This window comes from Penicillium bovifimosum (genome assembly GCF_028826915.1).
Source record: "Penicillium bovifimosum strain IBT 22155 chromosome Unknown utg000006l_segment0_segment0, whole genome shotgun sequence".
NCBI classification, from domain to species: domain Eukaryota; kingdom Fungi; phylum Ascomycota; class Eurotiomycetes; order Eurotiales; family Aspergillaceae; genus Penicillium; species Penicillium bovifimosum.
This window is the reverse complement of record NW_026622715.1, coordinates 1742830-1756462: the sequence shown is the minus strand read 5'-3', so window position 1 is coordinate 1756462 and position 13633 is coordinate 1742830. Positions and strand designations below refer to the sequence as shown.

The 13633-nt window shown below is 50.5% G+C and overlaps 7 protein-coding genes across 7 annotated transcripts; 5 read left to right on the top strand and 2 right to left on the bottom strand.

Annotated features, from left to right (window-relative positions):
- Positions 1–41: 41 nt before the first annotated feature.
- N7515_008313 (uncharacterized protein) lies at positions 42–1182 on the top strand (the record flags this gene model as incomplete). Its single annotated transcript, XM_056669057.1, has 3 exons — positions 42–184; positions 266–502; positions 573–1182. 3 exons carry the CDS (start codon positions 42–44, stop codon positions 1180–1182), a joined length of 990 nt encoding a protein of 329 aa, XP_056518887.1.
- A 1429-nt stretch (positions 1183–2611) lies between these two features.
- N7515_008312 (uncharacterized protein) lies at positions 2612–4102 on the top strand (the record flags this gene model as incomplete). Its single annotated transcript, XM_056669056.1, has 2 exons — positions 2612–2654; positions 3135–4102. 2 exons carry the CDS (start codon positions 2612–2614, stop codon positions 4100–4102), a joined length of 1011 nt encoding a protein of 336 aa, XP_056518886.1.
- Positions 4103–5260: 1158 nt separating this feature from the next.
- Positions 5261–6511, top strand: N7515_008311 (uncharacterized protein; the record flags this gene model as incomplete). The annotated part of the gene is made up of 5 exons (XM_056669055.1): positions 5261–5417; positions 5488–5497; positions 5557–5712; positions 5767–6040; positions 6092–6511. The coding sequence occupies 5 exons, from the start codon at positions 5261–5263 to the stop codon at positions 6509–6511; spliced, it is 1017 nt and encodes a 338-aa protein (XP_056518885.1).
- A 609-nt stretch (positions 6512–7120) lies between these two features.
- On the top strand, positions 7121–8339 carry N7515_008310 (mannosyltransferase complex subunit MNN9; the record flags this gene model as incomplete). The annotated part of the gene is made up of 2 exons (XM_056669054.1): positions 7121–8245; positions 8319–8339. 2 exons carry the CDS (start codon positions 7121–7123, stop codon positions 8337–8339), a joined length of 1146 nt encoding a protein of 381 aa, XP_056518884.1.
- A 642-nt stretch (positions 8340–8981) lies between these two features.
- On the bottom strand, positions 8982–10348 carry N7515_008309 (Zn(2+) transporter YKE4; the record flags this gene model as incomplete). The annotated part of the gene is made up of 4 exons (XM_056669053.1): positions 8982–8997; positions 9053–9962; positions 10013–10163; positions 10214–10348. 4 exons carry the CDS (start codon positions 10346–10348, stop codon positions 8982–8984), a joined length of 1212 nt encoding a protein of 403 aa, XP_056518883.1.
- Positions 10349–10586: 238 nt separating this feature from the next.
- On the top strand, positions 10587–11341 carry N7515_008308 (nucleolar protein 16; the record flags this gene model as incomplete). Its single annotated transcript, XM_056669052.1, has 2 exons — positions 10587–10714; positions 10771–11341. 2 exons carry the CDS (start codon positions 10587–10589, stop codon positions 11339–11341), a joined length of 699 nt encoding a protein of 232 aa, XP_056518882.1.
- Positions 11342–11510: 169 nt separating this feature from the next.
- Positions 11511–13208, bottom strand: N7515_008307 (PEX28-32 family peroxisomal membrane protein; the record flags this gene model as incomplete). The annotated part of the gene is made up of 3 exons (XM_056669051.1): positions 11511–12789; positions 12849–12980; positions 13072–13208. 3 exons carry the CDS (start codon positions 13206–13208, stop codon positions 11511–11513), a joined length of 1548 nt encoding a protein of 515 aa, XP_056518881.1.
- Positions 13209–13633: the final 425 nt, after the last annotated feature.

Sequence of the window (13633 nt, the reverse complement as noted above, 5' to 3'; positions counted from 1 at the left end):
CCTTGTTCGATTTATTGATTTATTTTCGACGACATAGCACGATGAGACGAATTTTGTCCACACTGGCTTGTTGCCTCCTTCCCCTAATCGCATCCGCGGAAGGAGACACGAAATACAATGCTTCTCTCCCATTCCGACCGAGCAATATTACAGGACTAAGTAATATCTATCTTTGGGTTGGATCGTATGTTGTTTCTTATAATCTTATTCATCTATATCGTTGTTGCTGACTTTCATAGGTATTACAATGCCACGACCAAGATAGAGTTCACGCCCGAGATCGGATCGACAACAACGACTCTGTATGCAAAAATCTCCAAGGCCAAACATTCACTGCGGAATATGAGTCTTTCCTCGCTATCACTGAGAGGGGCCCTTACAATCTGGGATCAAATCCAGTCAATACCCTCTTGACCCTCTGGAACTCAGATGCAAACCTTACCTCACTCTCCGGGTTACCATGGACCTCTTCGTCCCTAGAATGGTATCTCGAGTCAGCCCCGTAAGTTAGAACGCACCCTAGATTGAAAAGTAAATCCTTTTTGACTAATTCCTTATTCCAATTCTTAAAGTTGGGTGCACTATGCGAACAATCGCTCAACTGCAAGCGATGCGGGTAGCGAATCTTCTGTCAAAGATGTCTTCAATTTGACCCTATCGCCAGACACTAAAGGACCTCCATACAAACTAACAGGGACCATCAAGGACGCAGACTTGATGCTGACTAGTTTTGACATGGATCTCAAGTCCTGCAACACTTCCACTGAGACCAGCCGGAATTACATGACGCTCGTTGATTTTGATTGGTCTAATAATGCTGGTTGGACCTGGACATATCCTACGGTTGACTTTCAGTTTGATAGCCGAACGGCCAATTTCACTTTAAATGGATATGCCGCTGGGTCTCCCTATTTGATCGATAGATCCGATCCCACAAGGCCACTAGGTCCGGATGAGGTACAGGGGAAGATCAAGGTGTCCTTCTTCGGGGTCATCGACTCTTACCACTCCGATACTTTGGTCAACAGCAGCTCAACGCCCACTTGGCTTCGAACTGTCGGTTTTGGAAACAACTCCGCGAATATAGGCTATGATAATGGCTCTCTTGGCTCACCCCGTCCATTGCACTGGGGAGCTGTTGCGGTTTGCTCTGTTGTTTCCTTGGCTTTTATGTACCTCTAATCTCCCTCTGACGAATGTATACTGTGCATATGAACATAATTAGACATTCATCAAGACGCTTTGTTCTAAATTTGTTTCTAGGTCTTCATCCCAAAACTATCTATCGCTCCGTATCTTGAAAGACACCGACTTCTGTTGAACGTGAACCTAGTATTCCAGGTCACCCCATCTTACACAGTACATGTTGGTATGATATGGAACTGGTGATTGAATTGTATATCTTGATATGAACACGATTCTATAATCATGCAAATAGACTTTATGCTTTCGCGGGTAAAGCCATGGTTCACAGCAGAGTGGAGTAGGATAGGTGAAGAAGATCACCTCTAGGTAGATACGCCCATCGACACCTGCAGCACAGTAATGTAGTCCGCAAGCCACGATGAAACTAAAGCCAGCCCATTCTGCAGCTAGCCCAATCGGGACTGCCGAGTGAATTTACCCTAATTTGCTTTTGCTTGATCGGGCGTTGATATGGCTGTGACTCTGCACAGATCACTAGGCACCGGGGCGTGTGGTACATCCGAGACAACCTAGCCGGGAGAGACTCACGTTCAAAGTAAAAAACCTACACTAATCTAAAGATACCATATACTGCGGCCTCGTAACTCAATGCGTCATGCCCTGAATAACGGGTGGCTTCCTGTACGGGTTGGAAGCTTGAACAGTACCCGAGACATGTACGCACTCCAAGCCAGCATGAGGGTGTATAGCGCACCCAAATATGTTCATGAGAGGGTTCAACCCTGAGACAGCCAGTCAGCATTGAAGGCACTCTCCCTCCACGCGTATTGATAGGTGTCGGGTGATGCGATGGATCAGGCAAAAGTGAAAGCTGGTTGGCTGAACAGAAAATCGCCAGTCCGGTCTGGGAATACAGTGACTTGAGCGAAAGAGTCGACGGATGACATGAGTTTTAAAAGTCCTCAAAACGTCACCGTGTTGAGTCAAGACGCGTGCGATTCAGAGATGACCAGCCGCATGACACACGGGTCGATCAACCGCGAACTTGGGGGGATCTTCCCTCACTGTGGACGGTTGGTCTGTTCGCACCAGATCGAGGTGGACGATCTTCTCAGATCAATGTGATATGAAGAAGTAGTCATTTTTCTTCTGAGACTGGCTGTGCCTTGGAAGAAGCTCGTTACGAGGGTCACCGGGCAGTTGCGCGTGGAAAAAGAAGTACCTTGAGATCTCGATGGTTTCACAGGTGCCTGGTTGTGTCGGAGCTTTTAAAAGGGGCCCTTTTTGTTCTTTTTTTCCTAATCTCCTTTCTTTCTCTTTAGATTTTAGAAAGCATTTCATGTCCAACTAAGAAAATTCTCTTCCTCTCCACTAGAGGAGATCTGTTGCAGGCTCCACTTTGAAACGGCACCTTCGTCATTTCCCGCTCTCATTGCTGAAGTTGGTCAAACCGCAAATTTATTGAATGTGCATACGAGCAGAGGCTAGGGGTTCCTCGGAGTCCAACGGTAAGATTGAATTCTCTTACGCAGTGTGCGTTTTTTGCTATTTTCCTTGGAATTTTGCGTCATTTATTTCTCCCCATTGTATGCAATTTGATGTTTTCCCTCCCCGCAAGTGCTTAATGCACACTAACGGGAAGAAAAAAAGGAGACCAACAAATGCAAAAACATTCTCCCTCGTCGTTTTCTTTTTCTTCTTCCTCTTCCTCTTCTTCATCTTCGTTCTATCCTTCATCTCATAATTCCTCGATCTCCCCAAGTAAGTTGCTCAATTTTTCCGTGTTCATTTCTTTGGTTGAACCGTTGAAACAATTCGGGTGTATTTTCCCCTCCTTCATCATTGGCCTACCCCTTATTATTGGTTACTATTCTCAGACCCCCCCTCTCTACCCCAATGGCATATTTCGTCGGCTATCGCGATACGCTTGCACACATTCTTCGCTAGACACGTGTGGCATTCTCATTCCCATGCTAATCAGGCTTTAGGCCTATCACCTGTCTCACATCGGCGCTCGGCATTCCAACCAAGAGATCATCTTGAAAGTCTGATCACCAAGCACGGCTACCCCACACCTGTGTCACTTTCCTCCCTGCGAGATTTGACTTCCACCTCCTCTACTTATACTCCTCCTTCGCCGCCTCGGTCCCGGCATTCGGATACTGTTCCGAGCGACGCCTTTGACTCACTTACCTTATCCTCATCCACGAGACCCATTCCCATCCCACGACGTTCAGGGTCATTATACGAGGACCTCCCAGTCACACCACTCACTGGTCGTTTTGATCACGACTCGTATTTCGAGGATTGGGAGCGCGCGTCTCAATCCGCCAAGTTCCGACGACTTCCTTCACCAATCCGGCCTACCCGTCGCGGGCGGTATCCATCTCAGCCCCCGAAGACCTCATCCTCGGCAAGAATGCGTTCTGATACCTCACCATACTACTCTCCCGTGGCTTCGCCTATCATGTCACCACGACGCTCCAACTCCCCCCAACCAAGTCGCTCTCGCGCACAGAACCCCGCAAAGGCCAAGCAGACTCAAAACTTCCATCTCGGCAGTCTGCCTCGGTTCCATCCTGCCGTGTATCAGTCAAGCAACACTTCGCACAACCCTACCGCTCAGCCTCCATCGCCTCGCCAATCCCGACAGCCCACCTACCGCACGGCAGCCGGGTCGCGCGACATGATGTGGCAATACCGCGAGCTCATCGAGAGTACCCACCAAGGTCCCTCGGCGCCTCGCTTGAACCCTCTGGTCAGCCCGGGCCCGGTCACGCCCTTGGCACTGGAGGCAGGTGACTACCTCGCTCATGGCTCGATGAACAACACATCTGAGCGGACCCCACGAGATGTCGCAAAGAACACCGGTTCTCCTGCTGAGCTGGTGGAGAAGCTCCTTGCTTACGAAGAGAAAGCTCGGCAGCTGACTCGAAAATCCGCCAAGGGCCGGTAGTGGCTTTCAGCCTCTTTCATTCCCTCTGCATTAAAAGGTCGTTTCTGTTTATTCCCCAATAGAGAAGTGGTCATTCTTCGGAGCCATTCTGTTATTCTTATTTAGTTTTACATTTGCTTTCGGTGTTCGGGAAGTTGACGGGAACAGAATGAGTTCGTCCCGTAGTGCTGTTCCAATGTGCATGGGGCGTCCTCCTTTTCTTTCTGTTTGGCGTTTATACTGCATTTTCATCCTTTCCACTCTTCTGGTCAAAAATACTCGGTCTCGATCGACTACCTTTGATCTTGCATTACGATATCATGTATCTGAATTATATACCCATCTGTTCCAGTGGAATCAATTATCAACATTCAGAATAACAATCCTGTAGCCTTCGGGGTTATACTACGGCAGCAACCACTTGGCCCTATGATCTATCGCTGAGATCAACGTCCACGAGCTTTTACCACGGTATATGTCACGGTCGTTATAGCCCTGTAAGGCAGGTTCAGAGTTTGATACAATCCGGGGTGCATCATGTATGGCGTCGGGTAGTAGTGCGCATCAGGGCGTGTTTAAGTTCAAGTACCTTTCTTTTGGACATGTCCTGTTGTCGACTTCGCAAATGCCTAGTGTTTTCCTCTTCGCCTAGGACGATACTACCCTATCTCAACAAAATACCTCTAACTTCGCAATACAGGCTATCCTCAAAGAATAAGACAAGAAAACGACAGGCGACATCGGCACTCCAAAGTGCCCTTTATCTTTCCCGATAAGGCTAGCTGAAAGCCACCTCCAACTTCTGCCTCAGGCGCCAAACCACAACTCGGAGGTTCGCCCATCCTCCCCGAAAGGAATCTGCGGGGCCCAATATTATTAAACAGCTAACTCCTACAATAACTATTTCCCCCTCAAATACTCCATTGTATATCCCTGTATATACCCCGGATACCCCAGAAAAGAAACAACATATACTCAAACCCCATCTTGGCAGCCCAGCAGCAACCCCGGATTCTCGAAATCGCTCTATCCTTATCGGCTCGGCAACCGCCACAATTTCTTGATAGCCCACTTGCGCACGCGGCACGAGCACCCTGCATCTCGAGGCGTCCATTCCGTGACGCATTGGGCTTGCATTTCGCAAGGATCGGGGGAAGTAATTGGGAGTTTCATTGAACGATGTCATCGGCGCCGGCGCCTGTCTCTGTTCCTGTTCCAGGGCCCGACATGACGGGCCAGCAAAAGGCGGAAAACGCGCTTGCGGAGTCTGGGACCTCCTCGTCAAATTATAAGGGGTTTGTAGCGGGTGTCTTCTCGGGTATTGCAAAGCTAAGTGGTATGTTTGTGTCTGATGACTGGAAGTGTGCTTTTTGGAGACCTGAACTAATGCTCTTCTTCTCCAACAGTGGGCCATCCGTACGTACAACCGTTTCCGTGCTCGACTTGGAGGACCTCATTGTTAACGAGATTGGCAGATTCGATACTGTTAAGGTTCGTCTACAGACTAGCAAAGATGCTCAGTTCCGAGGACCGCTGGATTGTACGTTGCAGACTCTGCGGAAGGAGGGAGTACGCGGGTTTTACAAGGGAGCTACGCCGCCGCTGGTCGGATGGATGGTGATGGACTCTGTGTGAGTTTTGTCTGTGTTTTTTCGACTTGCAGGGATCATACTGACTGTCTGCAGCGCGCTGGGATCCTTGAGCATATACCGCCGATTCCTACTTGAGAATTTCTACTCAAAACCGCATATCCGCCGTTACATCCCCTTCACAGGCAAACAGTCCGATCCTGCAATCCTTCCTAGTTTCGGTCATGGCATTGCAGGTATCATGGCCGGCACGACGGTCAGCTTCTTCGCAGCCCCGGTCGAACACGTGAAGGCTCGCTTGCAGGTACAATACGCGGTCGACAAGTCGAAGCGCATGTACAGCGGGCCGATTGACTGTCTCCGCAAGCTGGTGGGTGCCTACTGATGGACTACATAATCTACGGCAGCTGACACATTGTAGGTTTCCACACACGGCATCAGCGGCCTCTACCGCGGCCTCTGGGCAACGATCTTCTTCCGTTCCTTCTTCTTCTGCTGGTGGGGTTCATACGACATCCTCACCCGCTACTTCAAAAATAACACCACGATGTCTGCGCCTGTCATCAACTTCTGGGCCGGCGGTATCTCCGCCCAATGCTTCTGGGTCACAGCTTACCCGTCCGACGTCGTCAAGCAGCGTCTTATGACCGATCCGATGGGCGGTGCGTTGAATGATGGCAAGCGACAGTTCCGCGGCTGGAAGGATGCTGCGGTTGCTGTATGGCGTGAACGTGGGTGGAGAGGGTACTGGCGGGGCTTTGTACCGTGCTTCCTGAGGGCGTTCCCGGCGAATGCGATGGCTCTGGTTGCATTCGAGGGGGTAATGCGTTACTTACCCTAACTGCATCACTTTGAACATGAACGCATATATTAAACCATAGCGGATAGATATACTATTAGACGAACATACTTGTTCTTTTTTATGTTCTTTTTGTTCCTTTTGTTCCTTTTGTTCCTTTTGTTCTTTTTACCTCTAGAAGAAAGTCAATTGTGGCTTGGAATGGTGCCGGTTCAGGAATGTGATGACAGGCCGCATTCGGCGATGACGACGTTCGGGATTCTTGTTCAAGTCTCCCGTAATACGACCGGGGCACGCCGAGGCATGGCATTGTCTCAGGGAATTGTGATCGCCGATTGGACCATGTAGTGGTGGTATCGACCGTCGTTCGAGGGTCTTGATAGTGGAGTGACATAGATCTAGGTCTTGCTTTGGCTCTTTCCGGACGGAGAATAAAAGTATTCCAAAGCTCTCTTCACCTTTCTCAATTCTTGACTTCTTTTATCTTACGAGCTCCTCGCATTTCGCTCCTCCAGAGCATGGAATAAGCCATCCTCGAAGCTGTACCACCGTCTGAATCCTCGTTGCCTGAGGCATTCCCGCAATCCAACGTTAAACGGTGTCTCACGAAGAAAGCAACACGTCTCCAACCTCCTTCAAACAAAACCGGCCATGGCCGTGGCACGCTCCATGCGCCGCTCGAGCCCAATAAGTCTCCTGCTGGCCGCATTGCTAGCATTCGGCTTCATATGCTTCCTACTCTCCCCATCAGCACCCTCCACCTCCACCCTCTCCAACACCAGCACAAGCTCGCAACAACGGCAATCCAACGCGGCCGAACACCCTCTCTCCCCTCCAACCAAACCCTTCTTCAAATCCCAGCCCGTCCGCAGCGACGGCCATAAAGCCGCACCACCAGTCGTCCACTACGACCTCAACAAGCTAACCAACACCGCCAACTCCGTCGCCAACCGCGAACGAATCCTCATCCTCACCCCACTAGCCCGCTTCTACCAGTCCTACTGGGACAATCTCGAAAAACTAAACTACCCACACGAACTAATCTCCCTGGGCTTCATCGCGCCCAAAACAAGCGCCGGCAACGCGGCCGTCTCTGCCCTCGAGAAAGCCATCGCCAAGACCCAGTCCGGACCAATCGACAACCGCTTCGCCAGCATCAGCATCCTCCGCCAAGACTTCGACCCTCCGCTGAAATCGCAAGATGAAAAAGCCCGCCACGAAATGTCCGCCCAGAAAGCCCGCCGCGAGTCAATGGCGCGCGCCCGCAACAGTCTGCTCTTTACAACCCTCGGCCCGGCGACCTCGTGGGTCCTCTGGTTAGATAGCGATGTGGTTGAGACGCCTGCGTCGCTGATCCAGGATCTGACGGCGTTCGATCAGCCGGTTATCGTGCCGAATTGTTTCCAGCGGTTTTACGATGCCAAGAAGAAGAAGTGGGATGTAAGGCCCTATGACTTTAATTCTTGGGTTGATAGTCAGGTCGCCCAGAATTTGGCTGCTAATATGGGGCCGGAGGAGATTCTGCTCGAGGGCTATGCGGAGATGCCGACTTATCGGACGCTTATGGCTCACCTGCCTGATGTGAAGAATCTGGAGCCGAAGAAGATGATTGCGCTGGACGGTGTTGGGGGCACGGCGCTACTGGTTAAGGCTGATGTGCATAGGGATGGGGCTATGTTTCCTGCTTTTCCGTTTTTCCATTTGGTTGAGACGGAGGGCTTTGCGAAGATGGCCAGGAGGTTGGGGTATGAGGTTATTGGGCTTCCGGATTACTTGGTAGGTTGTTTCCTTTCTTCTTGATTGTTTGGATGGTTGCTTAGAGAGGAACTACGCTGACAATCTGATACAGGTCTACCATTATAACGAGTAATAGCCAGCCTCGTTGAGACGTACTTCTTTTAATATCTGCATGAACAGCGCTGTGCGCTTCTTGGTTTCTTTCGAAGCTCTTGCTATTCGAGAGTTTATTAACAACATCCTCGGGCATTCATTTGATGGTTCTCTACTAAAGGTTTCTATTTGGAGATCACTGGCCATCACAAGCTCGAGATTTGCGCTTGATTTCGCTGTGTATTACCAGGGAATACGACTGGGTATATTTCTTGTTCTTTTTATAGAGGAGTTGGTCATAGGGGCGTTGCTAGAGTGATATTATTGAAGCAGGATAAAACCAACCATGAATCATTTGTTCTATAGACATTGTGAACCCAGGAACATTCATTGATATCACGTCCTGTCAGGGTCTTTCAGGATCCGGTCCCCTTTCCATATGGGGGTTTGGAGTAGGAGGGAGGAGTATCGGTTGGTCCGGTGACTGACTTTTGATTCTAAGAAGTATGCATATATCGATCAAACAGTGAAGAGATCTAGGTAGTAATTCCCACTTGATCATCATACGTGTGGGGCATGGCTAATCCACAAGCAAGAACCAACCAACTGTCTTGCAGTAAGGTCCATACAGTGCTAGGCACAATTGCCGACAGCAAGGCATCAAGGCGCAATCGACTAGAACTCAATCCCAAGAAATACTATAAGCCGCGTTAGTGAGCATTCCTTCATAGGCACAGAAGGACCAAAACTTACGCAAGCATAATACCAGCACCAAGAGCAACCGCCAAAAACTGCGTGATAGTTTTCCGCACCTCAACACCCTTATCCTTACCAGTCTCCAGCAACTCAGGAATCACAGCCACGGTACCAACATACAAAAACGTACCGGCCGTGAAAGGAAGAAGCATATCACCCCACGTAAGGCTAGTCCCCATAAGCCCAACAGACGAGGCATCATCCAACATGGTTCCATTACCACCAAACTCCTGAACAGCAATGCCAATCGACGTACCCAAGAAAGCACCGATAGCAGTAACAAACTGCGCACCCATAGCCTTGCGCTTCGAGAAGCCAGACTGGATAAGCAGAGCGAAATCACCGACTTCATGTGGGATCTCATGGAAGAAAACGGCAACCGTAGTCGTGGCGCCGATGGTAGGCGACGCATAGAAAGAAGAAGATAGCGCAAGGCCGTCGGTGATATTGTGCGTGAAGTCAGCAATGAGATTGAGGTACCCGCCGAGCTTGACGCTGGGGTTAATCTCTTTCTCAGGGACGGGCTCAGTCTGCTTTGCGGACTTGCGCTTCTTCAGCTCGCCGGTGGATTTCTTAGTCTCGGAGCTGGAGGTAGTTGCGGAAATGGACTCGGTGTGTGTGTGGCTGTGCGAGTGGTCGTGGCCGCCCTCCCCGCCTGTCAAGATGCGCAGCGTCTTGTCCATTGCGACGAAGGTGAAGAAGCCGACCATGATGCCGAGGCCGAGGAGAAGGTTCTTGTTTGGCTCGACCATTACAAAGCTGACGTGGTCTGGGGAGGCTTCGCCGACGAATATCTCCGGGAGGAGGTGGAAGAGTGTGTCACCGAGGAGGCCGCCGACAGCAAAGGCGACCATCACGGAGAGTGAGGAGGGGTCGATGTTCGGTGGGCATAGTGCCAGGAGAAAGTCTGGAGTTGTTAGTAGAGATACATTGGTGAATCTAGGAGACATCACTTACTGGGTGGACCGGAGATGTACAGAGTTGCGAGCAGCGCATTCACGGCTGGGGTGCTGGGGAAGAGGACCGCGAAGATCTTCGATGTCAAGCTAGTAGTTTCTGGGCGAGTAGCACGCTTGTGTTCATTAAGTGACTCGACTAGCGGACAGCTCTGTGACAATTTAGTTTCTGTACACAATCTCATTTCGTTGTGTAGCGTACCTGCAATTGCTCCTCTATCTGGCTGACAGAGAGCTCCCCGGGGCTCACTTTGGCGGCAGCCAGGGCGGAGAACAAGAGACATCCTGCAACCAGGGCAAAGCCTGTTCTACGCGAAGGAAAGAAGCGAGAAGCCATTGCGAATGAATTGGCCGGGATATTGTGGACTGTAGAGGGACAGGTGACAAACGTGGAGCTAGCGCTGAGCTGCTTATCGCGATGGGACCTCCTTGTTTATCGCGGGACCCTGAACAAACGTGCCAAGACCATGCAAACTCGGGAAAAAAAGTTTCGATAACGCTTTTTTTTATTATCAGCGAGACAGCGACTACAGTGAACAAGACCATTTGCTCTCTACAATACCTCCACATTCACAATGGGTAAACTCTTGCAGAAGAAGAAAGAACGCTCCGGGCGCTCCAAGGCCCGCGCCAAGGACAACCGTCTCAAGAGCGGCCACAAGAAGATCAATGTTCTGGGCAATCAGATCATCGCCGACAACTGGTATGCAGCAACATCTTGCTCCCCTAAAAGAAACCAATCAACTAACAATGCCACAGGGATCGCAATCTGACCCTGACACAAAACTACCAGCGCCTCGGACTGATGCACAAGCTGAACGCACCATCCGGCGGCCGCGAACGCCTGCCCGGTAAAGAAGAGGAATTCCCCGAGAACCAAAACTCCCTGCACATCCGCGGCAGCGCCAAAGCCGACGCAGCCAAGCTGGATCTCGGCGAGACCCGAGTCGAGCGTGATCCCGAGACCGGCCATATTCTGCGTGTCATCCACGACGATGAAGACGACAAGATTGAGATTGCGGGTCGTCAGCGCTCGCGCAAGAACCCGCTCAATGATCCTTTGAACGAGCTGGCTAGTCACAGCAATCCGCTCGCTGATTCGATGATTGTGAAGCAGCTGGAGCTCCAGGCGGATATGGAGGGGAAGACTGTTAAGGCTAAGAAGCCGAGGTTCCAGAGCTCGCGTGAGGGCGAGTGGGCTCAGCGGTTGATTGAGAAGCATGGGGATAATTATGCTGCTATGGTGCGCGACCGGAAGCTGAATCCTATGCAGCAGAGTGAGGGTGATCTGCGGAGGAGACTTAACAAGTGGAAGAAGAGCCAGGAGTAATGCCTTTGTTCAGAGCATTGGGTTAGAGCGAGTTCGGCGTTTATTATTTTGTCCTCTTTTTCTTGTTTATCAAAAGTGTCTACATGTATGCATGTGTCCCGAGAAGTAAATATTATGGATGGATTGGATGGCAATTGAGCCGCTTGGAATTTGTTATCTCGTGCTCCTTCTAGCTGTTGCTACTAAGTGTCGAGTAAGTAACCACCCCCGCCGGCGGAAGGCTGATTCGTTTTACTACGCGGACCCATCGCCGGCGTCTCCATTCTCCCACCCCGTAGGACGCAGGAGCTTCTTCCCAATCCTGAGTTTTGGCTTGCTCTTTCTCCTTCTCAATTTGCTTGTTCTTGCCTTTAGCCTTTTTGGGAGAAAGAGCCTCAGGTAGGTCCCGGTATGCCATCAAATCTTCATCGGACTCATGCCGATTTACGGGCAGGTCCCAAACCCAACCACCAACTTCGCCAACAATGGCGTTGCCTTCGGCAGTTACGCCGGGGACTTCGAACCCAACACTGGTGATCATGCGCTCCACCACCCATTCACGGCAGTCCAGATCAAGCTCCCACTTCTTGCTCTTCCAAGCCCAGCCAGACGGGGCTCTAACATCCTCGAAGAATCGGCATCCACGGGGCCGGTCTCCGGCGATGCGAGCTGGCGAGAGTGGGTCGTAGGGCGCATGACTGAACAAGAAACTCTCCCAACCAGACTCGGATGTTCCCGCGGCTCGATGCTGCAATTCGAAGATCTCCACCTCCCGTTCTTCGGGATATGGGTCCAACGTGATATCTGCAAGCTTTTCCAAGGCTGACATCGCTGCAGATGGGTCTGCGGGGACAGATGCGGCGAACCCATCTTTGTCATCCATATCTATGGAATCTCCAGCCATATCTTTCATCAAATCGGATAAGAATTGCCCCACTGTTGGATGAATGGAGAGAATTGCCGCATTGCCGGCAACAAGCATGACAAGGTTCAAGGGCAAGAGATGCGCACTGACAAACAAAACCACTATGGCTATCGTGCATACGAGGAAGAAAGTCGAAGAGAGCACCTCATTCGAGAAATCCGTCAAAGGGGACAGGAGCGAAATAGCCGCATCGTGGGCGTCGGAGAAATCGGCCATGCAATTCTGCAGATCCCGCATGTTCCGCAGAAAATCCTTCGATGTCTCTGGCGCTGGCTTGATGGTCATAGCCGGCGCCAGTGCTGGTCCATCGTAAGAATAGTAAGGAGTAGTGCTGGACGTGGAGGTACTCGGCGGCGGTGGATGCCGAGTCACAAAGGCCGGTACCATGATGAACAGCAAGAGAATCACCAGAGGCAGAACCAACAGTAGATGGGGCTGCAAGCAGATGAACGAGTACACGAAAAGAAAAGAGAACGTGTGGGTTGGCTTGTTCCAACTGAACAGCTGCTCGGCGCGGCTCTGGAACAAAAATACCACTCCGATTCTATAGCCTGTTTTAGCTTTGGTTCGATATCGCAAGGTCTGGACCTGTTTCAATCCTACCTTGCATTAAAGCGGCGGAAATTATTCGCCATTACAGGCAAGCTGAAAGCCGGTTTCTTTGGAGAGGCAAAAGCCTTGTCTCCCGCTGAGTCGGTTTCATCTTGATCGTCTGGGATCACTTGTTGAAGGAGTCTGTTGTCATTAGTATAACTATTGGAGCTTCGGTGTATTCAGGGAATGAAGTAAAAGAATAACGAGTGATAGGAAAGAGTGCCAAGCTTACTTCGTAAATAGACGGTCTTGCAGCGAATGCTTGGAAATGGAGGACGATCTCGAGTGCATACTGTCTGGCGAACCAGGTCTATCGTGTTTCTGTTTCGACCTCTTGGGTTCATCCAGAGCTTCAGTAAAACCATCCATGATGCTCAAGACATGCCAGTGTTGTAAGAGTAGAAAGAGGAGAAAGAAAGAGCGGCAACTCCACGCTCAGTGCCACTCACATGCTGCCGAAAGTCTGGGGATGCCTGTGAAGTGTGGCTGACCGCTGACCTAATCCAACTGTTTGCATTAGGGGGAACCTCGATAACTAACTAGAAAGGCAAACAAAAATATTGTTCACAGACTCTTCTCTTGTCTTGTTACACGTTCTGATCATTCATTGAGTCTTGACAATAATTTTCGAATTCATCTAAAAGATCTGCCCCCCTTTGTTTATAGGGCGGACATATAATCTTCTACTTCCCCCCCCCCCCGACCCTCTTTTTCCTTAGTTACCGCCTTAGTGGACTTGACCCCCCCAGCAACCCTTCCTCGAAATTTATTGTCAAGATCCAAGCTTGGTCCTG